Consider the following 24956-nt stretch of genomic DNA (forward strand, 5'->3'; position numbering starts at 1 on the left):
GATAGAGTTTGGCACAGACAAAGGCAGTTTAAGTGGAATATTGCACTGAAATTAAAAGTAGTTTGGAAAATGCATTCAGACCATTCTTGAAGTTATTAAATCTGTAAATGACTTTGACCTCAAGTTGCTGCTTCTGACCTGATGATAGGGTCAAAGCGTAGTCTGAAAAGGAACAATTTCTACATCATGTCTGTTCAGAGAGGTAACCTTCAGCACATGGCTTAACTGAGGCTAGCACAAAGAGCAAAAGGACACAAAGAAAAGTCTGAAAGGCTGAAATTCACGAACCCAAGGCCATCATGCACATGTATTTATCTGCTGTCTCAAATTAACGCACATGTCCATACACATGCAGACAAGCACACAAATTAATTTGAAGACACAATGGTAGAACTTCTCAACACATTTCGGTGATCGTCTCCCTCCCTTTTTATTAAGCTGATGGAGATTACAGAGAAAAGGAGCAGAGTCACATCGGACACTCTCAACACTTGAGGTGTCTTCACTTGTTTTGCTGCATTCGTGGCAGACTTGGACAATAAGGAACCACTGAACCAGAACGGTCATACAGCTCTACCATATGATTCATATACACAGGCACACACAGGTACACAGGTAGGCTCGAAAAGGGACATAACCTTGACCAACAAAACAAAACAACTAAAAACAACAGTGTTTCTGAAGTGAATTTTCTGTGCAAAATATTTCAAATCTTTACCTTTATTAAGGTAATAAACACATACATACAGTATTTATAGTAAAACTGTATTTACATATCACATTACAAAGCATGACTTATATTACAAATTCTTATTGAATTCTAAGAAAAGTTCAACTTGATATTTCTTATCATGAGAAGAACAAAAACAGCCTTAGAATCCCATAAATATATACTGAGCTCAGATTGACACTTGGCAAATTGTTCGTTTCTCTCTTGTAAACTTGTCATATTTGTTGTGAGCAAGTACGGGGTTAAATTTTGTTTCCTACGGGAAAAGACAAACAAGTACGTGCTGATGCGTTTCACTGACAGATTGATTAAAGCAATGATTTAGTGGCAATTCTTTACTATTCCTTTCAGGAGAACGTCTGTAAAGGACATGGTGAAATGCTCCCCTCTCACACTGTTGCATGGCAAGCATCTTCCATTTGTCTGATTTTTCGTAAACACAGCAATTCTGCAGCGGTGCGACTGTGGTTAAGACCAGCTTAAATTGGGTTTAAATGTAGAAGTAGTTCTCGGCGCCGTCTCCACTCTCCGCCATCTCGCTCAGCTGTTGGTTTATTGAATCCTGCAGTGATCCCAGAGAGAGTTCTAACACTGGACTGGTCTCTGGGGATGGAGAGCCCTGCGGGATCTCCAGGAGGACGTCGGACGGCTCCGCGTCAACCAACTGCTCCCCGTCGCTCAGGCTCAGTCTGTACGCACCTTCCGTCTCTGTGCTGGCTGTTTCCATGGCAACGGTTTCCCAGGCAACCTCCTCTGCAGGCGTGTCCTGAGCCGCAGCATCGTCCCCTCCTTTGGGGGCCTTGAGCACGGTCAGTTTCTCAATTTCTTGAACTAGTTCCTCATTTTGCTCCTTCCACTGACGGTACTTTGAGGCTGTCAGATTAGAGTCTTCCAAGATCTTGTTGATCTGCTGCAACTCTGCTTCTTTTGCCTGCAGAGCAAACAAGGAGGAGAAGAGAAAGCAAAGAAATTATAGGATCTTAAGACTGGTGAATGTAGCAGAGTGACATGGTCATCCTGTGCCAGTATGTTGTTAAATATATGATGCTGCCTTGTCTCTTGTCTGATTGATGTTTCTCCTCACCTTAAGTGTGCTCTGCAGGGCCCGGAGTGTGTGCACCTTCTCATTAATGACAGGGTTCTTGTTGCGTCGGATGAATGATTTCCTAAAGTGGTCGTGTGTAAACGGCTGCTCATGGCCGATCAGAGAGACCCCTCCTTCCTTTATGTTGTTTAACATCTTTCCCATCTCATCCTCTGGGGTGCCTTCTCACAAGAAACAAGAAACACAGGCGAGGAAGCAGAGTAAGGGCAAGTTAAAGTGGAGACATGACAAGTGACAGGGGAAAGAGATGGAATTAAATCTAAAATGGGGCAGTGGGATTTGGTTGACAGCGTCACACACATCAAAACTGTAATTAAGTATCCATTTGTGGACGGTTGATTGGACAAAAATATCCCCAGGGAAAAGTCAAAAAAACAACATGTCATGGAGAAGCAGATTTTTCCAAACACAAATTATTAAAACATCTATCAATGGGACTCAGCCCTAACGGATTAAAGAAATTAGTCATTGAGACAGAAAATTAGAACGCTGTAGAGAGAGCAAGGAAGGAGTCAAGAGACTAAGAGTACAAACCTGCTCCTTTGCTGCCCCCTGTTGAATGAGTCGATAATGGCACCTTGTTCATCTTCCCCTTGGGGCGAGGCAGAGTGTTGGACTGCACTTTCTGAGGCACATAATGACAACACATTATGATCTGAATGATTCTCTGGATGGTAAATATGTGTATGTGTAAATATATGTCACCTTGTTTCTTCTGCGGGGTGAGGGAGATCTCTCACTTTCTGATTCTGTCTCACTGTAACATTCTGTTCACAAATTAACACAGGTGTTAATGACATTACAGTACAGTACGTGACAGTGTATTGACAACATTTATGTACTACATTCAACTTCTCCGATTCATTTTAATTGGCTGACAGGACATGGTTAAAATCATATCTCAAAATGCAGGTAACCATAGCAACAGTTATTATGCTTCTTCCTATGTTGCCACTTGACTCTGTCTGCTGAAACTATTGTGACCATAGATTAATAAGTCTACAATCTTTAATAATCTTTGATAATGGAATAAGTATGAGGTGTTCTGATGTCAAAAATAATAATGGACGTGGAGGAAGAAGCACCACCATCTTGCCCATTGTGCAGTGTTGCTAAATTAGCCAGTAATATATGCTCAGAGGTGCCGGTGTAAGAAATTCTGGACGAGACAAATCACTAAATGGACATTGTAAATGCATACATTATGGGGATTAGGTGTCTGATAAAAGTAAAGGGGAGAACATCAACCTACCCTCCTCACTATGAGGGCCTTCATGGAACTTCTTGTGTTTCTGTATGGCTGTAATCAGACAGTTAATCCATCTGGAGAGGACAAAATGATAATGAAGTGAATACATGTGAATACACTTATGACAGCACAAACACAGTGTCCCTAAAAAGCCACCTGTAGGGGGCAGTGCAGACCAACACCTGTTACAGTGTGATTTAACGCCTCTTCATGCTCACTGTTTGTAAAAAAAATGAATGAATGATGACATTATATTGGAGCTGGTGCACGTCGAGATCCGCACAATTAAAATCTCTTTTACAGTCCTTAGCCTACTATTGTACAGATGCATTTTGCAGCTGGTTACTTATGTAAGAATTTAAATTTTGGTGGCTGAACTTGAATTACTACACAAAAAAAGAGAGAGAAACAAAAGAGAGGAAAGACAGGGCAGACTTACTTGCTCATCTCTGTGACATTTTCAGCAGCAAAGAAGAAGTTCTGAAACCTCTGGTGGCACATTTTGAACACGCTGGTGGAGAGAGAACAGAGAGACGGGGGGATCACAAACATGAAGTGAATCTCAGAGTACGAGAACGTCGTCACAGTGAAATTAAAACACATTAATCATACAGACATACACACATAAACACAAAATGAAGTCTCATACCCCCTCACGATTGTTAGTAGTAGTGGGATTCCATGAATTTGTGAGATACGAGATACACTTTTTCCATAACAGTTTATTTTGAAAACAGAGAAAATGGATTCCTGCATCATGACTGTAACTACTGCACGAAGCCAAAACAGATCGCTCACTGTGCATGCGTACAATAAAGCTTCTGTTTCAAACTAAAAGACCAGTTTTTCACTTCATCTTTCATAAAATCTACACACTACAAAGCCCTGTATATTCCTAGATAAAACATAAGTTTGTTAATATGATCCATTACTGAGTTCATCCTTACTATTTTCTCTTATGCTCTCCGGCGCTCTCTATGCTGTAGCTGGCTACATTGACCAAACCCTCTGCCTTCTCATCCTGCAGAAAAAGAAAAAAAAAACATTTCAGCAAAGTTAAACTGACTAAAGGAAAGAGGAACAGTTGAAGAGTAAAGCTCATATCACATTTGACTCCTAGTCATACAAAATGGTTGTTAATTCAAAAACAAATTGTTAACACCCTGCTGTGTCTTCAGAATAAATCAACAAGTCTTACTTGCAGTAATATATTTAAACACACTGCTCTTACTGTCATATTCCCTACCTGCTGGCTGTTGTACCAGTAAAGTGAAGGCCCCTTGAGGACAAACCAGAAGCGCTGCCACTTCTGGGCGATGAATACACTGCTCTCCTTTCTCTTCTTCCACAGCCAGCCGTCGCAGTCAGGACGACCCAGCTCACGGCAGGACACGCGACGCCGGCTCAGAGCTGTCGTCATCCCTGAGAGGAAAAGACATCCAGGGGCAGATCTCAGTTTTTGAGTGTAACAAGGTATTAGTTCTTGGTTGTGCCTTTTAATTAGAACTCATTTTGCTCTGGCCCATTTGAGTTGGTCCAGGCTCTTGTCAACCCTGTCCTGAATTTAGCTCGACCTGGCTTTGTTCAGCTTATTATGGTGTTTTTACAATGAAAAAATGCTACCTTTTGTAGAGCTCTTCTTAGTGTCTTTATTGCCCTGAAAAGAGAATCCGACAGAGTTCATTCAAATGTAGTTTAATACAAACACCATCAACTAATCTGGTTCAAATTAAAATTTCTACTAGAGAGCATTATTCTTTTCTTCTCACCGTGTGTCCCACCATTTCAGGGCAGGAACTGACGCTGCCTCTTTCCTGGTTGACTCCCTGAGGTGAAGAACTCCTGAATGACCCAAACTGCAGGGGTGAAGGACTTCTGGGTGACGGCGACCGGTCTCTGCGGAGACCTGGGGAGAGCCTGGAACTTTCCAAACTCTCACAATCCCCTGAGAAAATTTGTGTTGACGGTTAAATGACAGTAACACGAATACTGTTTAAAACACGTTTTAAAGACTGAATTGTCAGCAGTTAGCGATTTACATCAAATGCTCTTATCTTCAATCAACACCACCTGTGTTCATTGTGCAAATGCTATTAAATCCATTAAGCTAGCAATTACTCTGACTACTTTTCCATTAAGAGAGAATTTTGTGATTTGTTGGCATCTCATCTGTGTGAGGTCAGAGTCTCTAATCCTTTTAATGTCACAGCGCAATGAAAGCCAATATTGTCACCTCATCAGCACTTGAATATTAGTACACCATTTGAGGCAAAAAAATGAACATTCCTTCACTATATGTAACATTTCAGGGGGATGGATCTATTTCATTTTGCCTTATAGTGGCAAATGTATATGGTATGTTGTTATTTTTACCTGCAGACAGTGTATAATGACTTTCTTCTTTACATTATTAAACATTTTTAAAAAAAGATATATATTTAGGCGGCTTAAGTTTTCATATCTTTCTAACAAAGACCCCTTTTTTTTAGAGAACTCTCTCCGCACTACGCTCCAGCCAATATCCTGCTTTAACAACTGAAACATACTGAAGACTTTTGAGGGAAGAAAACATCTTGAAAAAGGCCTGGATTTCCTCCACTGTGCATTTCTTACCTGAGGCGGACCGTGGTGACAACCCCCCTTGTTGGTTTTGATATGAAGTGAGAGTCAGACTGCCCTCTATCTCCTTGTCAGAGGGCAACTCTGATTCCTCCTGTCCCGTAGGCTGCTGACTCACCTCTGGCCCGTGAACGGCTTTCCTGTAACGGGAAAACAAAGACACAGATCACAACAACTCACTGGTGCATTCAGGCGCTTCTAAGAGGCAACGACATCTGAGATTTGATGATCAAGAAGCACACAATTTACAGAAAAATACACAATAAGCAAACACAGAAGTGTGCTTGACAAAGAAAGGACATACATATTGGTATGAAGTGAAACCTGTGGTCATAGTAATGTAAAGAGTATAAATGACCTGTATTGTCATTAGAAAGGATGAACTATGACTCTATATAGTAGCAGTATAAAGTTTCTGCTTGTTTTGTTCCTTAGAATCGAGTTGTAGTATATGAGGACGTGACAGGATTATTTACAACCTTAGTGCACCATCCCCGCCTACTCCCTCCATTTGTCAGAGTACGCCTGCTCTCCATCAGCTCTCACTGTCTCTTTTCGCCTGTCCATCACTTTTTCCTCCCCTCTCCCGTTTTTCTTATTTTTCCCCTCCCCTTGTTTATGTCTTTCTTCATCTCTCCAAAACTCCCTTGTCCATTCATCTTTCCCCTCATCTCTTCCTTCTTCTCTCATTTCCAGTCAAACGTGGGTTATGGGTGCGTAGTGGAATTTATGGCATTTGCAGTGTGACCTCATCGCAAACCTACCGGTTCCTGGCAGATTGACGAGGTCAAAAGGGTTTGTGGGAGGTTCAGCTGTATTGAGTAAATCTCTGGTAATTTAGTGAACCAAACTCATGTCCAGCCCACTCTGTCTGCGTACTGATGAGGACAAAACTGCAAGTTCCCACAGATCATTTTACTGGTAAAATTTGTGAAATTGAAACGCTTAATTTTCATATTCAAGACAGAATATATTTGTGATGAGAGACACTAGATGCAAGAATGACTAGATGATTTGCTTTTAACGATTTTCTGCAATTATCTGCAATTTCTGATTTTGCATATTGTGGACATGTATGTTGTTTTACGATTAAAGGTACCTTTACATTCATTGTTTACCTTCAGCATCTACACAAGAAACAAACAAAACCGGGGCCCACTCATCAAAACATTGCTCTATAGCACTACTAGTGGTCAAAACCTCCTCAAGACACCATTCATTTATGCTCATTTATGCACTGTACATAAATGTATTTTTGATCATATGAATCATTCAGGTCATGAAACGACTTTCTTTGGACAAGAAAGATAGATTTTCGAGATTCTCATCTAAAAGACAATTTAGCATGAAAGCTAATTTACATTCTGACCTAAAGGACAGGGAAGATGACTGGAAGAAAAATCATATTCAAATCCACTGTTGCCCACAAGGGCCTGATGTACTCAGACTTACTTATTAGAGAAAAAGCTAATTTACACTCTCACCTGAAAGACAGGGACCTGACAGAAGCTGCTACCCTCTCAAATATGGAGTGCCTTGGATTATCCTCTTCTTCCTCCTCCTCTTCTGACTTCTCTTCTTTCTCTTCTTCCTCTTTCTGAAAAGAAAACAGCAGAAATATAAGCATGTGAGTGTGCACGCTCAACTCTGTGCGTGTGTGGTTACTCAGGGGTTAGTGGAGGGGTAAAGAAACGGATGTCATGTGGATTGTAATGATGCCTTCTCCTCAGATCTCCATCTGCACACTCTGCGGCTCAGGAGATGAGACACAAACACAGACACACACACACACACACACACACACACACACACGAAAGCGCACTCACAGACTGTGAAACTCTTGCTAAAAGCAGGGCATCTTGTGAGGGCAATAAGGAGATGATACACACAGCTGATTCACATCGCCTTATGTGTGCTCCCACACCCTGTACCACAAGATCTGAGATTAACATGGTAATGGTCACAAGGGGGTGTGAAATGCTCAGAGTGTGAGTGTCTGTGTGTGTGTGTGTGTGTGTGTGTGTGTGTGTGTGTGTGTGTGTGTGCTTTCAGATGCCGTGTGCAATTCAGCGTGTAGCTCAAAGACAAACAACAGTCGGCATAGTGACTACTGAAACCGTGCAAGTGTTTATGGAAACAAATCCCGGGTGATGTTAAACGGAAATCAAAGAGAGGATTCCCAAGAAAGGGAAAGTCCGAGTTCCCCTGACATGTATGTAACAATCCAGTTTCTGAAGGATGATTTGATTTTCAACCCTGGATCCAATTATCTTAAACTCAAATTGACCGGTAGATAATTAAAATTGCATGTATGCAACAATAAAACTGTCAGCCCAGGGTTTCTTCTAATGGCTTCACAAATTTCCAGTTTAAGTTTTCAAGCCCACAAGCTTGTGAGGAAACTGAGAAACAAGAAAAATGCCCCTCCTAAAAATGTTCCAGTCTCCGTGTGGCCCCATCATGAGTAATCATGGATATTGGTATATAGTGGTGACATGCAGTTTTTCCCATTGTTCTGTCCAAAGGAGGTTGGTGGTGAAGGTACTGTGTGTGACGCATGGATGAGAGAGCAACTGACGCAATCATAGAGTTAACAAAACTAAAACTCTGAAAGTGGCTCTGGCGGCTAAAATGTTTTACATTTTCTTTTAACATTTTGGTCATAATCACTCTTTTCTTTGTAAATTAAAAAGGTAGTTCAAAGATCCCTGACCTGGGTGGAGGAGATCTGCTGGATCTGGTCTTTGCGTCGCAGTGATGCAGGGATCTTTTTCAGGACCAGAGTCACCCCACTCGGATTCTCCCGTAGCTTCTTCACAAGATTTGCTCTGCTCCAGCCCACCTGATACAGCGACACAGGTGATTATTCCAGTATGAGGATAACTGATGCAGACACTTTGCAGGGACAGTAAATGTACAGAACTTTGTGTGCGAGTTACTTCGTAGCTGAGACAATCTGCAGTTTGACATAAAGCCCAAAAGACAAATATACAGTGCAGTGGAGCAAAATACATACAGACTTGTGCACACATGTGCACATATATCACTTACCACTATCTGGTCGTTGACTTGAATAACCTCGTCACCGGCCAAGATCTTCACATAGACGTCATTTGAAGGCTGCAAAAGGAGAAACAACACAAATAAGAACAAAATCTGTCAAATACTGTGCACAATAACCTGTGGTATGACATAAGATGATCCACTGAAATGGAACAATGACTTTGTGAGCACACTGATAGTGCCCAGGTTGATTATGATTACACAGGTGCTATCTGTTTGTATAGTAGTACAACGATCATGTGTTGTACATCTGTGTGTTTTTGTAGTAAAACAACTGCAGTAGCAGGACAATCTAGGGCTCTTTATTGTTGACATCATGGAAAAATAACATCTCCATCTCCCAGTCCCACAGGAGAGAGAGCTACACTCACACTCATTTTTTACAAGCCCTCCTTATTCTGGCTGATAAATACTCCTTCATCTTCCCATCGCTCGCTTGTTTATTTTACCAAACTCCCTGATCTCAGTGATCTTTGGGTTTCTCAGAAATAGAAATCATGCAACTGGATGATTTCATTTTTCCCAGAGAAGCTTTTATGTATATTAAAAGCCAAATCAATTTAAACTTAAGTTAGTAAAACCAACATACTGAGTTAACTCACCACTTTTAATGTGATAAATCCAATATACTAGATTCCCCTGTGGTTCTATCCAGTTTAATAGTCAACTACGATGAATATATTTATCATAAATATGAAAATGGCAGACACCCATTGCAACTTATACACATACTGCAACATATTGTTAGCCATAATGTGTCATGCACCGATTGTTAACAGCATTTGGAACAAGCAGCTTCAGGTAGGTATTTATAAATACATGTATTTGCAGCACATGAGCTCAGATTGGTCTCAATTTCAAAGCAGTGAAAGAAAGAGCTAAAAATAATGTGTCACACAAAAGTACTTCCAAGGGGATTTCTGCCTGGTACAGAGCTCATGCCTTCATGATAAATGAATCAAAATTAAAATTTCATACTTCCACTGTGCAGAGCAGAATTCATAGAAGAGAAAGACATCATTGTATAGTGATTTTCTTGCTTCCGAAAAACAACCACTAAATGAAAAGTGAATTGCCACAATCATAGGCGAGGGTTGATTTTGAAGCAGAGGGGAAAACCTATAATTCTTCTTTACTTCTGCTTTATATATAGTAGCTAAAAATTGAATACCAGTTCCTTCTAGATGAGAGACCCAGACAAACAAGTGCAATGTCTGCGTTCAGCAAAAGCAGAAGTGTCAACAAGTGTGAAAGTGTAGAAAAAGTGTGAAAGTGCAGAAAAATGTGACATCGGAGACATAACTTAACCTGCTACACTCTGACACATTGGTGTTCTTGCACCACACTTAACACTGTAAGGCCCTAAACTCTTCTGGATGTAAGCTCTTTGCATGGGGCTTTTGCAAAGAGACAAACTGTAGCTGAAGTTAAAAGTTCAAGAGGAGCAGAGGTTTGAGTCATGCTGCTCTTCTGAGGATTGGTTTAGAGCCCTGAGATGGCTGTGATGGTTAACTCCGTGTGGTTTGTGAGTCAACGGTGAATGAAGGAAAGTGAATGAGAGAGCCTGACCTCAGCAGCAGTTCCGGTCACGTAGTGGTTACTGGAGCCAGTGGACGTTATCTCAATCCCCTGAGAGAGAGAGGGTGGGGGTGGGGGGTGAGGACAGAAAGATGTTAAATACATGTCAGACTCATAGACCTGCATGTACCAGCCGTACAAAATGTCACATCACTGAGTCAAAATGATTCATCATAACGTACATCGCTCTCTCTGTGCAGATATCGATGTCTGTCTCCAGATGTATTGATGGCTCGGCCTGTAATTACCCATCAGCCTGCCCCGATTGATTATTTTAAGTCATAATGGGAATAGGGAGAGCCAACTACTCACACCCCAGCTCAGCCCTGATCACGTAATCAATACATTTCACATCAGAAAACAACAGAAACATGAGCAGATTTAAACACTGAAAAGAGCAGAGCCTGAGAAACTATTCCTTCCTATCATTCATAAAAACAACATGTTAATAATAATATCTGTTTTTAACAGAACAAAGGGCCTCTATACTTTCATGAAATAGTAAAAAAACATTACTTCCCGTCTTTATAGTAAGACGTCTTTACAAGCATTGTATACAAATTTGGGATGAATCACTATTGTTAATCATGTCCTAATATTGCATATATTTCTGTGATACAATTAACAGAAATTCACTCTCTCCTTTGTGACTGGGATATGTTTAAATTCAAGGAAACTAAAAGAGGAAAAACTAGTTTGCACTTTTAGATTCATGTTTACATCATGAACTTTCAGTGCGAATTATGATTCTTCCTGCCTCTCATTTCCCCTTCTGCCTTTAGTTCCACTTACTGTCAATCTTTCAGAGGGCAAACCTCGTTATTGGTCATGTGATCCAAACAATTTCTCTGTCAATTGGGGATAATCAGGTTTTGTTGCTGGATGTTGACTGCATTTGTAAAAAAAAAAATCACAGTTCCACTACAGGAACAATAAAACAAGAATTACCTTCAACAGTTTAGCTAAAACCCTTTACACACCTGCAGCAACCCACAGACACAAACAAAATGCATCAATGGTGATGGAGTGGGACTAGACATGTATATTTTCTGTACAGACAACATACTGACAATGATTTGGAGGGCCAATCAACTGAGTGAATGAGCACAAGGAAATGGGACAGCTATTATCATCTAACAAGAGAGCTTTCACCTAATGGGCTGAGGACACAAAGGGGAAGGAAATTGGACAAATGAACTGAACAAAATTGCTCTTTCGAAACAAAAACTAAAAGGACACAAGGTGATGTAGATAACAGGCAAAGAAGAGAGCTATAATTGTTGTACTCAATGTACCAACTGAAAGATAAGTCATTAACAAAAAAGAAGAGGCAGGAATAGAAAGTTGAACAGCTAGATTTGAGAGAAGGTTTTCGGGAAAGCAGAGAGAACACAAGTGGGCACACTGAGAACCTTGAGTTAGATGAAAGAAGTGATGAGTGGAACCAAATGATGATGGAAACCTCCAGGCAATGATGAAGGCAGAAAATGAATACTGAAAATGACAGAGAGAGTGAGAGAAAATGAGTCACAGAGTTAGAGTTGACTGTCAAGAAACTGGTGGAGTGATAGAGCGGGGAGAAAATGTAAAAAATGATGGTGATAATGAGAGGTAAGATGCTGCACAAATGAGATGAACAGATGATAAACAGATGCTTAGGAAAGTAGTGAGGAGGTAGAACTCTGGAGAAAGAGCTTAAAATGGCTACACAGAGCACAGTCACTGAATGTAATAAATACTGAATTTAAAATGTGTTGCAGATTTTGTCAAACATTCGAAAGATTGTGTCAGAGGGCAGCAGCCCACTAACAGTAGGTTTATTGTTATTTTTCAAGTCAAAATGACACCTTGCTAGTACTACTATCAAAATTGTACACAGTATGAGATAATAACAGTGAGGCAGAAAACAATGATTATTTTCTAATATTAGTGTGCTTCTCTTTAGAGTTGCAACCAGCAATTATTTTCATTATTTTAATTGTTCAATTTAAAAAAATCCCAGACAATAGTAAAAAAAATAAATAACAATCCCAAAGCCTAAGATTAATTCTTTATACTGCTTGTTTTGTTAAAACTACAGCCCAGAAAAATATCAACTGTATTGTCACATATGACAAAGAAAAGTAAGTAAATTTTCCCAATTGAGAATATTTGGTATTTTTGCTTGTAAAATTCCTATCAAAATAGTTCCTATCAAACTAATTGTTTCTTCTGATGATCACAGTAAAAGTGTTGGAACTATTCTAAACAGAATTAGCATCTGCCTAGGTGCAAAAAAAAAAGGCTTTTCATTGGGTCTACATTTAATAACAAAAGTTAGAAAGAGCAAGAAAGATGTGTTTACCAGCTGATCACCAGGTGACACAGGCACTAGGTCAACGCTCTCGAGCTGAGCAGTGTGGGTAAGAAGCTCTTCGGGGCTGGAGTTCAGGATCTCATCGCACACAGCCACCAACTGACGGCCCTGGCGTTTGAAACACAGCACAATTTATGCAATTGTTTAGACTACAATTTATTAGGCATACACTAAATAAATTTGGCATACTCTCAATATATGCATAAAGTAAAGCAGACAAAAAATACACAAATAATTAGCAGACTTACTACAGAAATGATGTCCTTTTCCTTTTCATAGACAGTGGTATCCTGTTGGATGAGTGAAACATGCCATGAGCAGAATACCAAAATGACACCACAGCAGCCTACAGTATGTAATGCTAGTATTGATTTGTGGAAATGGGACACTCTGACTCAAAACTCATGTCCTATTTCCTCCTCGCAGCATGAGTCAGGAAGTGAAAGGCCACAGGTATCCAGAGGCAAGAGAGCCATCATCCCAGTCCTCTAGTGGTGTTTTATCTGGCTTTTATAAAAGAAATACTCTTGTAGAGATGAATAAATACATTGTTACAAATAGTCTACAGAATTACCAGTACAGCAGGAGAACGACACCTCTAACACTGTGTAAAGTCCACCTAATCCAAGGATTCACACTAATCCCCACCAGCACACATGCGCACACACTTTATGTACAATATGTGTATGCAAGTATTCACATACGAAGACATGCAGGAAGTCAGTGGTCAATGTCACAGTTAATAGAACCAATACAGTCCAACTAAACCACTTAATCTCTGGTTTCTGGGAGGAAAGTGTGGGTTATGCTCATACAGGCATTACTATGAGGCAACTGAGCTGGCCTCAGAGCTGGAGAGATGAGGGGGAGGCTTTGAATGAAGGAGGATGATGAGAGGTTAAGAGAGAGGAGGTAGATGTTTACACAGCACTGAATATTTATTGAACAGACTAATGCCACATACCGTTACTGGCTATAAGCTAATTTGCAATGCCTGGTGATGTGTGTATTACATAAAAGACTGTAAGGGGAAACTAATCCCTGTGAAATGTAACAAGGGATCAACAGTGAACACTGCTGGATTTCTGGGCTAATTAAAGACTATGACACAAGGCTGGAAGGAGGGGTACGACTGGGAGAGGTTTCTGTCATGCCTGCTGGTCAGTTCAACTTGTCTTCTGACAACCTGTCTGTTTGTTTTGTGCGTGTGTTGTCATATTGCCCTCTGGTATTTGTTTGAGTATGGATAGCTTAAAGACAGCACTGCAAAATGTTGTGTATAAACACATCAAGATGTCCAGATCTTTATCTTGATCCCTACTTGAGCAAAGTAGACTGTTTAGCACACTGGTTGTATGCTAATGTGACTAGAGTTATCTAGTAGTTAGTTAGCTAGCTAGCTAGTTAATTTCACTGACAGCTTCATCCACTGCATACACAGAAAAGATTTAATGAGGAACAGATACTTAAAGATAACTTCAAGAAGAAACTTGACTTTAAAAAACACACACAGGTTCAGTTATAAACACATATTTGTAAAATACTGAGGGGAGTCAGGAGCAAAAGTGGAGGCTTTTGCTAACGTGACCAAAACTTGTTATCAGTGCAAACAGTCTTGGGTAAATGCATTTGAAAGTAAATTTAGGATTCATTTTGTCCCACATGTTAACACCACAAGAAACATAGGGCAATAACAAGAAAGATTTTTAAACCAAGACTTAAGTCTACAGTCATGCTAGCAGCTCTGTGAGGCAGTATGAAGTACAGTGATGGTTTGAGCAAAATGCTAACATCAGCATACTAACATGACCACAATTACAATGTTAGCCAATGTTAGCAGGTACACACATGTGGTGTTCACTATTTGCTAACTAATTTGCACTAAACACCAATTAGGTGAGGCTGTTGGGAATGTTATTAGTTTCGCAGGCATTTAGTCTTAAACGTATTTGACAAATTAACAGTTTCACCTGTTGTTACATTTCATCATGAACAAGAATTTATGTACCAAATTTAACAGCCAACCCTTCCAATAGTTGTTGACACATGAACTGCATGTTTAAACTTGGAGGAAAAGTCAAAATCATCAAAGTCACTGGGCTTCGAATTAGATATTTGATGTCTGGACCAAAATAGTGGAACAAGCAACCGACTGACTGACAGTGTTGCCAACCCTGGAGCCATAGCACTAGTATGGCTAGAAAACATTTAGCATATCTTCTAATGATTGACAAAGTAAATGTTATGATAAACCCAATCCACTAGGGATAAAATGAATGTTGTTTAACTGCTGTAAAGCCAGATCACACTACCAGAGTCAGCTAGACAGTAGTATTCACAATTACACTTAAGCCTGTTGGTAAATAATGAAACAAGGGTTAAAACCCTGGACAGAAACTCGTTTATGACTTGGCTAGATCCACGTTCCAAGTGGCAGCTGAGGTTTAAACTTGTTGCTAACTTCTACCACACCTATACTATCACTTCTGCCTTTGCGTCTCTTGTAAAACCTCTTTCAGCATTTCACCAATGCCTCTTAGATGTACAGTAAAAATACAACATCCACACCTGTTTTCTGTTGTGTTTAGGGCCATATCATGGGAGGCTTTCCCACAACACCACAGCCTGTTCTGCATTTCTTTTCTAACTCTGCCAGAACAGGAAATGACACCTTCGTGTATGTGAGGTGGGCGACAGGTACACTTCTACCATGAAACTGATGTAATGTCAGGAGGGTGTGGTGGGAAAACAGAGAGCGCAAACCAACACTTCTCACAGTGAGGATGCGACCTGTCAACACAAAGAGACATTGTGTCTGAATGCTCACAAACACAAATATATGCACACATCATCACTTTCTGAAGTAATTAAGTGGAGTACCTAAGAAATAAGAGCTAAGAATGTCCAAACACATGTAGTATAAAAATATTAAGCAAAAAACATGCGGTACTGCTCATTCAAAAAAATATCTGTTAGCACATTCCCATCAATTTTAACTTCCATATACAGTTACATGGTATTTTTCGATGCACACAAACATGCAGATATGAAACATATGAAACTTATGAAGCATATGATGCCTTTGCAGAGGTCAAAGTGTTTCATTGCTGAGGCAGAGAGACATGAGGAGGAGAGGGGGAGAGAGGAGACAGAAGAGGAAAGGAGATGAGTTCCCAACAGCCTCCAGCATGTTCATGCTCCACTTGCATGCCCTTCTATTTATTTTGCTCTCAATAAGATGTTAATTAAAGTACTTCACATGAAAACGACTTCTACTGTTTTTACAGGAACCCCTCAGGTTTTGCAACATAAGATTTCCAAACTGTCTCGTCTTAACAGTGCAGATTCTGTTGAGATGAACCACTCTCACTTCTCTGCCAACTAATTATTCCACTTCACATTAACTGCAATAGCTACAGATCAGCCTCAATCAAACTGTGGACTGTAACAATAAATGTTACACAATCCAACACAAATTGAGCTGCAGTTAGATTCATGTTACCTCAATACAAATTAATACAAAATCACAACAGGGACCTGCTGTGTTGTCATTAAAGATGAAAAGTATTAATTTAATTGCATTCTGCTGCACTGACAAGGAACATGCATCTGCTTCACTTGATTAAAAGTAGGTCTTGTGTGGAGCTGCCTTGTGTTGTGTTGTATTGTGTCGTGTTGTGTTGTGAAGCATGGTGTGCAGCTTGATCAGGCGGTGAGCGAACTTTACAGCAGCGCTCTGTGCCTGAAAGCTGTTCAGCTCTCCATAGTTGTCTAGGAAACAAAGACAAGCTATTATGTGGGTGTGTAGAAAAAAAAGGCAGACAACAAGAATGTACACAGCCACGCATGGACACACATACACAAAAAGGCTGAAACTAACACTAAACTAAAAAAAGGCAATAACACACATGAAGGTACACGTATGTTCACACAGACTGTTGATTATACACACAATTGAACAGATTCCATTGTTTTTGTTGTTGTCTGCAACTCATTATACACAATATATCAAAGCCATATAAACCAAAAGCCTTGCCTAGTCAAGCCCTGTCACGTCTCCTAGTTTGTTTATACACTTTGACTTCACCAGGAGATATTTCTATTTGCCAGCAGGTCACAGACTTGCTATAAAAAGACTGGAGACACACTGTAGCTATGTTAGATCTCTTTTACACCTGCTCCTCATCTCCTTCTCTCTTCATTTTCTGTCCATCTTGTCTTTCTTGCCTTTTACAACTCCACTCAGCCTCGTAAGCATCTTGTGTTCTCTTTTTTAGAACCGTAAATAATAAAAGTTCTAGTCATTCACTTCTGACTGCTCACATGTGTCACATCTTTTCTGTCCTTTTGCCAATCTGTCCTGCCTTTGTTTGAACCTCTAATGATTTTTAATAAGTCATCCAATAGCAGCTCAAAATCATTGAACATGTTGATCAAGTGTTCATTGATCTTCACTGTCAAACAAAAATGTTACATAACCAGAATGTCACCCTTTAAAGAAAAAAACAGTCATGGATTTGTCTCAGAGGCATGTAGTTTTTAAAATGGTTTGGAGGTTAAATATTAAAATGGCTTAGTTATAATGTCACCATGTCAAAGTCACCTTCAAAAGTTAGATATTGCAACAGAAAAGCTGTTAAACTCATACCCTAATGTAGCGCCTCCCAATTCATTTTGCTTCCAAATCCAAGTTCATAGTTCATGCAGCCCTCTCTCTTTCCCTCTGTCCCCTCTACTTCCCTCTCTCCTGAACTTTGCCTGCTGCTCAGCCGGCTCAGGGCAGACTGAGCGGGTGCTACTGTGAAGCCCAGACCTGACAACTCCAGTGTGGGATCCCAACAACACCAGCTGACTACTGACCTTGATCGCCCTCAGGGAGTGAGAAGAAAACACACAAACACTTCAAAACACGCACAGCCAAACAGGAAACAAGAGCCCTTTCTTTGGCATGAAGGATGTGGTGTAGCTTATGTGGACGCAGTTCCCCAGAAAAAGACGTCATGATGGAGCCGTGGCCTCTTGACAGAGCGTCACGGGGCGGGGATGACACCAGCCTCAATTACCTATGAGCTAACTCTACTGTGTAACACTGTATGAATGCTACAACAAACGCTATGCTGTTGATTTGATGGGGTATGGTATGGAGACACACATGAGCTTATGCAATGTGACTCAGCTGTACAGTGCTACAAGTATGTGGGAAACATAGTGTTCCTCTGCACAGCCTGCAGGTTGATAATACTATGATGACAGTTAGATGGATGGAACCACGTGCCTGAGGATTTCTCATTTTCTCTTGTCTATTAAACAGCTGACCTTTTAGCTCATCTGCCAAAGGTTTCTTAATTAATAACTACACAGCACCTGCAAAAACAAAAACAGGTAATATGTAGGTTTTATAGAAGAGTATACCCTATCCATTACCAGTGCTGCTTTGTGAATTAGATACCATGTGGTAATTTAAACCTTGGACACTCACACAAAACTTCAATGGGTGAAGTTTGAGAACAGGGGAAGTCCAAAAAATGAGCCGCCCACCGTTCACTTCAATGACTGACGTCATTTTGACAAGTGAATCCATTCAAAAATGAATTTACATGACCCTGAACTCACTGGACAAAATCTAAAACTCCTTCTTAATGGACAGTTACCCTTACCTTTAAAACACCTGCATGCACAAACACAAAAGTGCAGCCCGAAGTTCAAAAACAGGAATTGAGCAAACAATAGCCAGTCATTACCAAACTATGATCAACCTCTGAGAGAGACCGGCGACAAAAGCAGTAAAGGTTTTAACTTACTAATCACTCACTAAGTGCTCTACTTCCATATTTCTGGAGCAGACAATGAATGAAAACAACAGTCGACGGGTCCAAATCTGATTCACTTCATCGTGGCAAAAACATCCGATCAGAGTCAGCAAGCTAAATCACTCTCTGAAATCCATCCTTCCTTCCTTCCCCTCTGTTTCCCCAAGTCCATAATAAAAATGTTACTGTTACTATACACCAACACAGAGACCACGACTCTTACTTGTCACACAGAAGTCCTGTAAGCTTGATATAACTCCTGTGCATGGCTAAACATCCTCATATGGTTAGTACAGTATATCTCAAATGATGTTTGAATGATCTCTAACATTATTATCAACCAAAAAAATCCACACTGAATGATTTTCAACTCTGAATAACGAGCAGAAAATACACTTGCTGTTTTATATAAGTAGGCTTGAGCCATTTTTAACCAGTCAAAGCAAAGAGCAAAAGCAGCAAAAGCAGCATCACCTTGTGGAGAATTATCCAGTCAAAGAGGTGAGAAGCGTACCTGTCGTGCCGGGCAGGCGTCCAGAGCTGGCTATATATAAACTCCTCTATATACTGAGCCTCTTCTTTCACCCACAGCTTCCCTGCACCTCTTACTGCCTCTCTCTAATTATCCCTCATTCTCTTGCTCTCTCTGTAGCTCTATCTTCTTTTTGTCTTCTCCACTTCAGTCATCCTCTTTATCTCTTAGTGTCACCACAGTGCCGTGTCAGAGTTAATGGTGTCCCTCTCTCTGCCTGTTGCTCTCTGCTGAGCGCTCAGTAACGCACACTCGCCCAGGAGTCAAAAGTCATTCTCGATCCCTCTCTCAGTCTCCTCCTTCTCCCTCTGCCTTCCCCCTTTGCCTCTCGCTCTGCCCTTCCCCTCACCTCCTCTCCCCTCCCTCCCTTCCTCCCCTAGGCACCACAACATATCCAGGCCTGTCTGCTCTCCTACCTGCAAAGAACTTTTCACACACTCCATTCATCCACTTCTGAATATTCCTTTTCCTCCCTTTCCTTTCAGAGATGTCATAGTGTTATGACGGGGTAAAAAACAAAACAAAATCCAACCTCTCTTCTTTGGCAATCCTGTCGACCTACACTTCTTCAAGGTACAGCCGCCTTCAAATATGCCAGGAATGTAAAGATAAAGAATGCATTACTGAGGCTAAACTGAAGAGCAGGGAGTATGTTTTTGCTCCTGTTTTTTTCTTGTTGCAGTTTGGAGAGTTGATTTAGAAAGGAGTAACTGATCGCCCAACAGGTTGTAGTTCCTCTTTGGAAATTTAGTGTGCATGACAATAACCACTAGACACATAGTTTACTCGTGTGCATGGTTCCTCTTAAGATAAACACCTAATATTTTCAAGAACACATGTGCAGTAGAATGTACTTATGTAACTATCACATAGCCATTCAGTATGCATAAAGGGGAAACATTTTCATTTTTTATTTTGCTGTTTTATGTACTTAATTGCTTAAAGGTGTAAATGGACCAACCTTGTGGACAATTTCTCCCAGCTCTCTGCAGTAGCTGAATATGTTCTGGGCGGTGGCGTATCCACTGAGCTGGAAAAACTGATACCTGGAAAGACAGGGATTATATTTCAAATAAGTTTGGATAGAGACTCCAAGGACTGACTGCGAGCAAGTATGATGATTTAATTTCACACAGGTGACAGGTGAAATGAACAAAGAGAGAGATCTAAGGAAGTCACACACAGAGAAAATGGAAACGACTGCAAACAGAATGGAGTTGTATGGGGCAGGGATCAGCTTTCTTAACAAGGGACAACATGTAAACAGAGGGTCAGTGCGTACACCAAAACATTCCAATATACAGTAAAGGCTGCACCCCGAAATGACTTCAGCCCACAGTCATCCTTTTTACATAAAGTCTACAACAACAGAAACTACTGCCAGAACTATTTTTATAAAACACAGCAGATAACATCTCTGGGTAAAAAAAAAAAATACCTGCAGCATAAAACAGAATTTCAAGTGCTGTATATATAACAGTTAGATAACTCTCTCTTTACAAACCTGTTGAGCAGAGAGAAGAGTCCTTTGGCAGAGGTGATGAGCTCCACCACAACCTGCAGAACTCCGACAGGCAGCTTGGTGGCGCTCCGTCCGTTGTAGCTGTTGAGGCGCCAGCGGCTCTGGATGCCCATCTGGAGGGTGTGGGCGACGGCGCGCAGCTTCTCTGTCAGACTGCGCAGGTTCTCTCCGCCTATACCATAGGTCTGGAGAGTGCAAACACACCAAAACACACACACAGGCAACTGGTTGATAAAAAATTCCTCTCACACTGTACATAATCTGTGTTTTATGGCCTCTTCCTGTCCCTGAACAGTTCACAGAAAGTAGGGGCCTTGTGTTTAAGAGCCATTTCATACGCTGTGATTGCATGAATAGCACAATTGTCTGAGATATAGGTTGCGTGCATAGACTTGCATATAAAAAGGTTGTGTAGAATGTGCAGAATTTGTATACTGTTGCGGTATAGTGTTGATGTATGTACTGTTACTGGATATATTAGTGTAGAATTTAATCTTTCTTGAGAGAAAAATTGCATATGTTGAAATCAATGACTGTATTAGGGTTGACGACATGGTTGGGTCAAGCGGGTGTATGGGTGTGACCCTGCCCTTAAAGCTCCACCACCCAGTCACTACTGTGCAGACTCTGGCTCAAAATAACATCACCAACACAAGATGGCAGTGCCCGTATGTGTGATATTATGGGAGGAAGTGGAGACTGCTCTTTCATCTTAATATACAGTCATAATTGCTTGACAATTATATTAATGCTAATAGGTGAATACAGACTGTACTGTGATAAAGTAGTTTCTGTAAAATCTATTGAGCCAACATCATGTCATGTCATCATAATGCTGATATCTCATTATGCTCAGTATCTTAACAACATAAAAAAAACGTACCCATTGTCAAAATGAATTTTGAAGAATGTAAGAGGCACTTTCCTTCTCATCTACACTCAGTTGTCAGATTAGTACAGTGTTAGGTACACCTAGCTAAAACTAATATAGTCCAGCACAACAGTCCTGCAATAAATCCTCCCCTCCTGAGGGATATAATGTTCACATCTTGAAAGACCTTTATGATCAATTTGGAGAGAGAAGTTTATGGTGCTGTTGAATTGTATTGTGTTATTATATTTTATCAATCCTTTTTATATCAGTGAGGGAAGACATGTTAGAAACACTTTCAGTCCTATAAAGGTACTACAACCCTGATAATTTCACAGTTAACAAATCAAACTGCAGCAAGGGATTAAATAAAAATGGGATAACTTTTAACAAGACAGAGCTTCTGGTGTCTCTTTCCGTATGCCTGTCATCACACTTGTTTGCCCTGGTGGAGCGAGACTGTGACTCTCCACAGCCGCCGAAGCCGGAGCAGGTTATTGTCGTGACCCACTCATGTTCTGGTCAAGAGGTTTGGACCGTTCGAGCTTTTGTAGTTAGGCGTCGACCAGCCGGAACAATCCTCCGTCAACAAGTGGCCATGAATTTTTCATGGCCTTTTCAGCACTGTGGTTGTTAATTATGTAACTGTGCACTTGAATGTGTTTGGTCTGTTTCATGTGAGCATCGGATGGTTGTTTTAATGAATGAGCGCAGTGTTAGCACTTCACGGAGCATCAGGACCGAGAGGAAGCGAAGCAGACACATGCGTACACACACACACATCCACACTGTAGTTAAGGTAAAATCTGTGTGTATGTGTACGGGCTCTAATCTTATCTTATGTCACACAAGTGCACTAACTGCATTTAGGCTTTTACTGCAAGAAGACCTTATTCACAAACGTATTTACACAATCATTCAATCAGACTTTGGGGTGAGCTGCTAATGCTGTAATGGCTATTTCAATCACTATTACAGTTATTCAATAATTAAACAGGCAGTTTAAGCAGCCTGAGCTTTAGTCTGATGTTCACAGGCTGTTACGCCACCAGTGCTGGAATCTTGCCTAGCACTGTCCTGCTCAATTAGTCCTTCCAGTGAAACAAAGGCCACTCTGAAAACACACAAACACCCGCCCCACACACACACACATACACACACACCAACGCAACTATTTAAGTGTCCTAAAACTCCCTCTCAAAATTGGACAGGGAGGAAAATTAATTAGGCAGTGGGGAAAAAAAACAGGGGAGAGAATCAAAGGGGAGGCGGAAGTGTTTTTTTAGTTGACAGCAAACTTTAGCAGAAATTTGCATGTAAAGTATTAGAGGCAGGCTTTTGCATTCTAAATCTGCTTTGGTTGCAGTTGAAGCATGACTAGTCCTTTGATGTTGGCTAGAAACAATAAAGTATCTATTTTACAGTGATATGCTTGACTAAGGTGAATTTATATAAAAAAGTGGAGAAATGAACTCAAACTCATGCATGTTGCTAAAGGCTTTGGGTATTTCAGTGAAGCAGGACTTGTATGGCAATAAAAGCAGCTGTATGTGTATTCTGGCTGGATTTGTCCAACAGCTGCTGGTTCTGCTGGGCAAACAAGAGCAGGATCTAAAAACAGCGATAGAAGAGAAAAACATACATCTCCGTTCTCGAGTATCAGACCGTACACAGCAATGCAACAAAACCAGATGATAACTGCTCAGTAAATATCCTCTCCTCACACATCCCCTCCACAGCACACACACAGCAAAGCAGCCTTGGATACACAGAGCACTGCTATGGACACGTATAGTACACAAACACATGTGATCCTCCTTCGTCGCTCACCAGAGAGCAGAGTTTCTCCACAGCCTCCAGTATGAGCTCCTGGTGCCCAATCTTACGGACTCCCAGCTTTTCCAGGTCCTGAGTGGTCAACTGTAGCAGATCCAGACCTGACAGGTGCCACTCTGAGACCAGGTACTGATGCAGGGGGGCGTCCAGACCTGGCCACGGCACACACACACACACACACACAAACACGTCAACCATATGCAAGGCGTGAGTACAAATGGAAGCACCACATAGTCAGAAAAACACATGCATGTACAGGCAGAGACATGCAGGGTGAGCGTGGACTAAATCAGCAGGGCTGCTGGTATCCTGAATTAAGTATGAAGCAGGAAAAAAGACATCTGCTCTGCTGCGTGTTGGGCAATATTGGGCGGTCTGAAAAAAAAGTAAAAATGTGCATGGAAAACACAAGAGATTTACTTGCATGCCACATCTTCTCATTTTTTTTTAGAAGTAATGACTTCTTAATGATGACCACTTCAAAATAAACAGGCTTAAATATGTTATTATATGTAATAGCCAGTGGTGGAAGGAGTATTCAAATCACTTATATCAGTAAAAACAGCAATACCACACTATAAATACTAATTTGTATAGAAGACAACAAAATGTATACAGTATCAAAAGTAACAGTGCTCAATGCAGAATGACACCTGTCAGTGTTAAATTATTTTACAATTGCATCATTATTATTGATGTATTAACATGTAAGTGGTACTTCAATGTTTTGTTTTTTGCTATGGAAGAGTATTTTATATACTGTTTGGTACTTTAATCCACCACAAGGAAGCACACTTCTCATACACATACGATCACATACACCGACGATATGTTTTATTATATAAAATCTTAATCTGTAAAGTAACCAGTAATTATACAGTTGTTGTTGAATAAATGTATAAAGTACATTATCTCCCTCTTAGTGTTAAGTAGAAGTGTGCAGTAAAACTGAAACAAGTAGTAGTAGTAGTAGTAGTAGTAGTAGTAGTAGTAGTAATGGCTTAACTTTAGTGTAGGCCGATATTCTAATACATTTCCTTATATAACAGCATAAGAGAGTAATAGTACGGTTATAATGAGCAGTATACTTTCTGAAAATGACCCTTTGGGCGAGACAGGACATAAATCAATCAGGTGAGTGAAGTAGAGAGCAGACAGCCGTGTACGCTGTTTCTGATGATACTACTTCAGGTGTTGACACTGATCAGAACAAGACTGTTGTTGCTCCTCTCCCTCTCAGGCCACTTCCTCATTCCACCTCCACCTTTCACTTCCAAGAGGATTTATGTGGCGGCGCTTCTATTTCTGACTTTACCGTCCGAGCCAAAGTTACTATACCTGTGAGGTGATCAAGGAGAGAGAGAGAGAGAGAGAGGGAGAGAGAGAGAGAGAGAGAGAGAAAACATAAGTCGCGAATAATGTTCCTCACCTTGGAGCCACTCGCTGACTCTCTCCTCGCTCCACGACGTTATAGGCTCCATGCTCGGAGTCCTGTTGCAGTCGCTCGTTCAGTTTCCAGTCTTCCTGGCCGACTTCTACCTCTCCGGGTTGCTGGAAGAAGGAAAAGTTGATCCTGACTTGGAGTCGGACGATGACGAATGGCACTCCTTCTCTCAGGTACAGGTAAGTGAGTCCCCCTGCTGTCAGCCAATGCGAAATCTGTAAGGGCTCGACCTGGGTGCAAA

General features: G+C 40.8%; 1 protein-coding gene across 2 annotated transcripts; it reads right to left on the reverse strand.

Annotated features, from left to right (window-relative positions):
- Positions 1-411: 411 nt before the first annotated feature.
- On the reverse strand, positions 412-24928 carry cnksr1 (connector enhancer of kinase suppressor of Ras 1). Of its 2 annotated transcripts, none has more exons than XM_018663697.2 (21): positions 24701-24928; positions 23266-23423; positions 20547-20749; positions 20004-20088; positions 12949-12990; positions 12689-12808; positions 10336-10395; positions 8755-8823; positions 8417-8545; positions 7188-7300; positions 5698-5843; positions 4854-5029; positions 4708-4741; positions 4331-4506; positions 4032-4105; positions 3524-3595; positions 3088-3158; positions 2541-2602; positions 2370-2460; positions 1815-1999; positions 412-1661 (listed from the first exon to the last, which is right to left on the reverse strand). In XM_018663697.2, exons 1-21 carry the CDS (start codon positions 24750-24752, stop codon positions 1221-1223), a joined length of 2559 nt encoding a protein of 852 aa, XP_018519213.1. In that variant the 5' UTR covers positions 24753-24928; the 3' UTR covers positions 412-1220. The 2 variants fall into 2 exon arrangements, with proteins under 2 accessions (XP_018519213.1, XP_018519214.1); XM_018663698.2 differs by having other exon boundaries at positions 1815-1996; positions 24701-24925.
- Between the last annotated feature and the right edge of the window lie 28 nt (positions 24929-24956).

The sequence above is a fragment of the Lates calcarifer genome, linkage group LG19 (assembly GCF_001640805.2).
Source record: "Lates calcarifer isolate ASB-BC8 linkage group LG19, TLL_Latcal_v3, whole genome shotgun sequence".
In the NCBI taxonomy this organism is placed as follows: domain Eukaryota; kingdom Metazoa; phylum Chordata; class Actinopteri; family Centropomidae; genus Lates; species Lates calcarifer.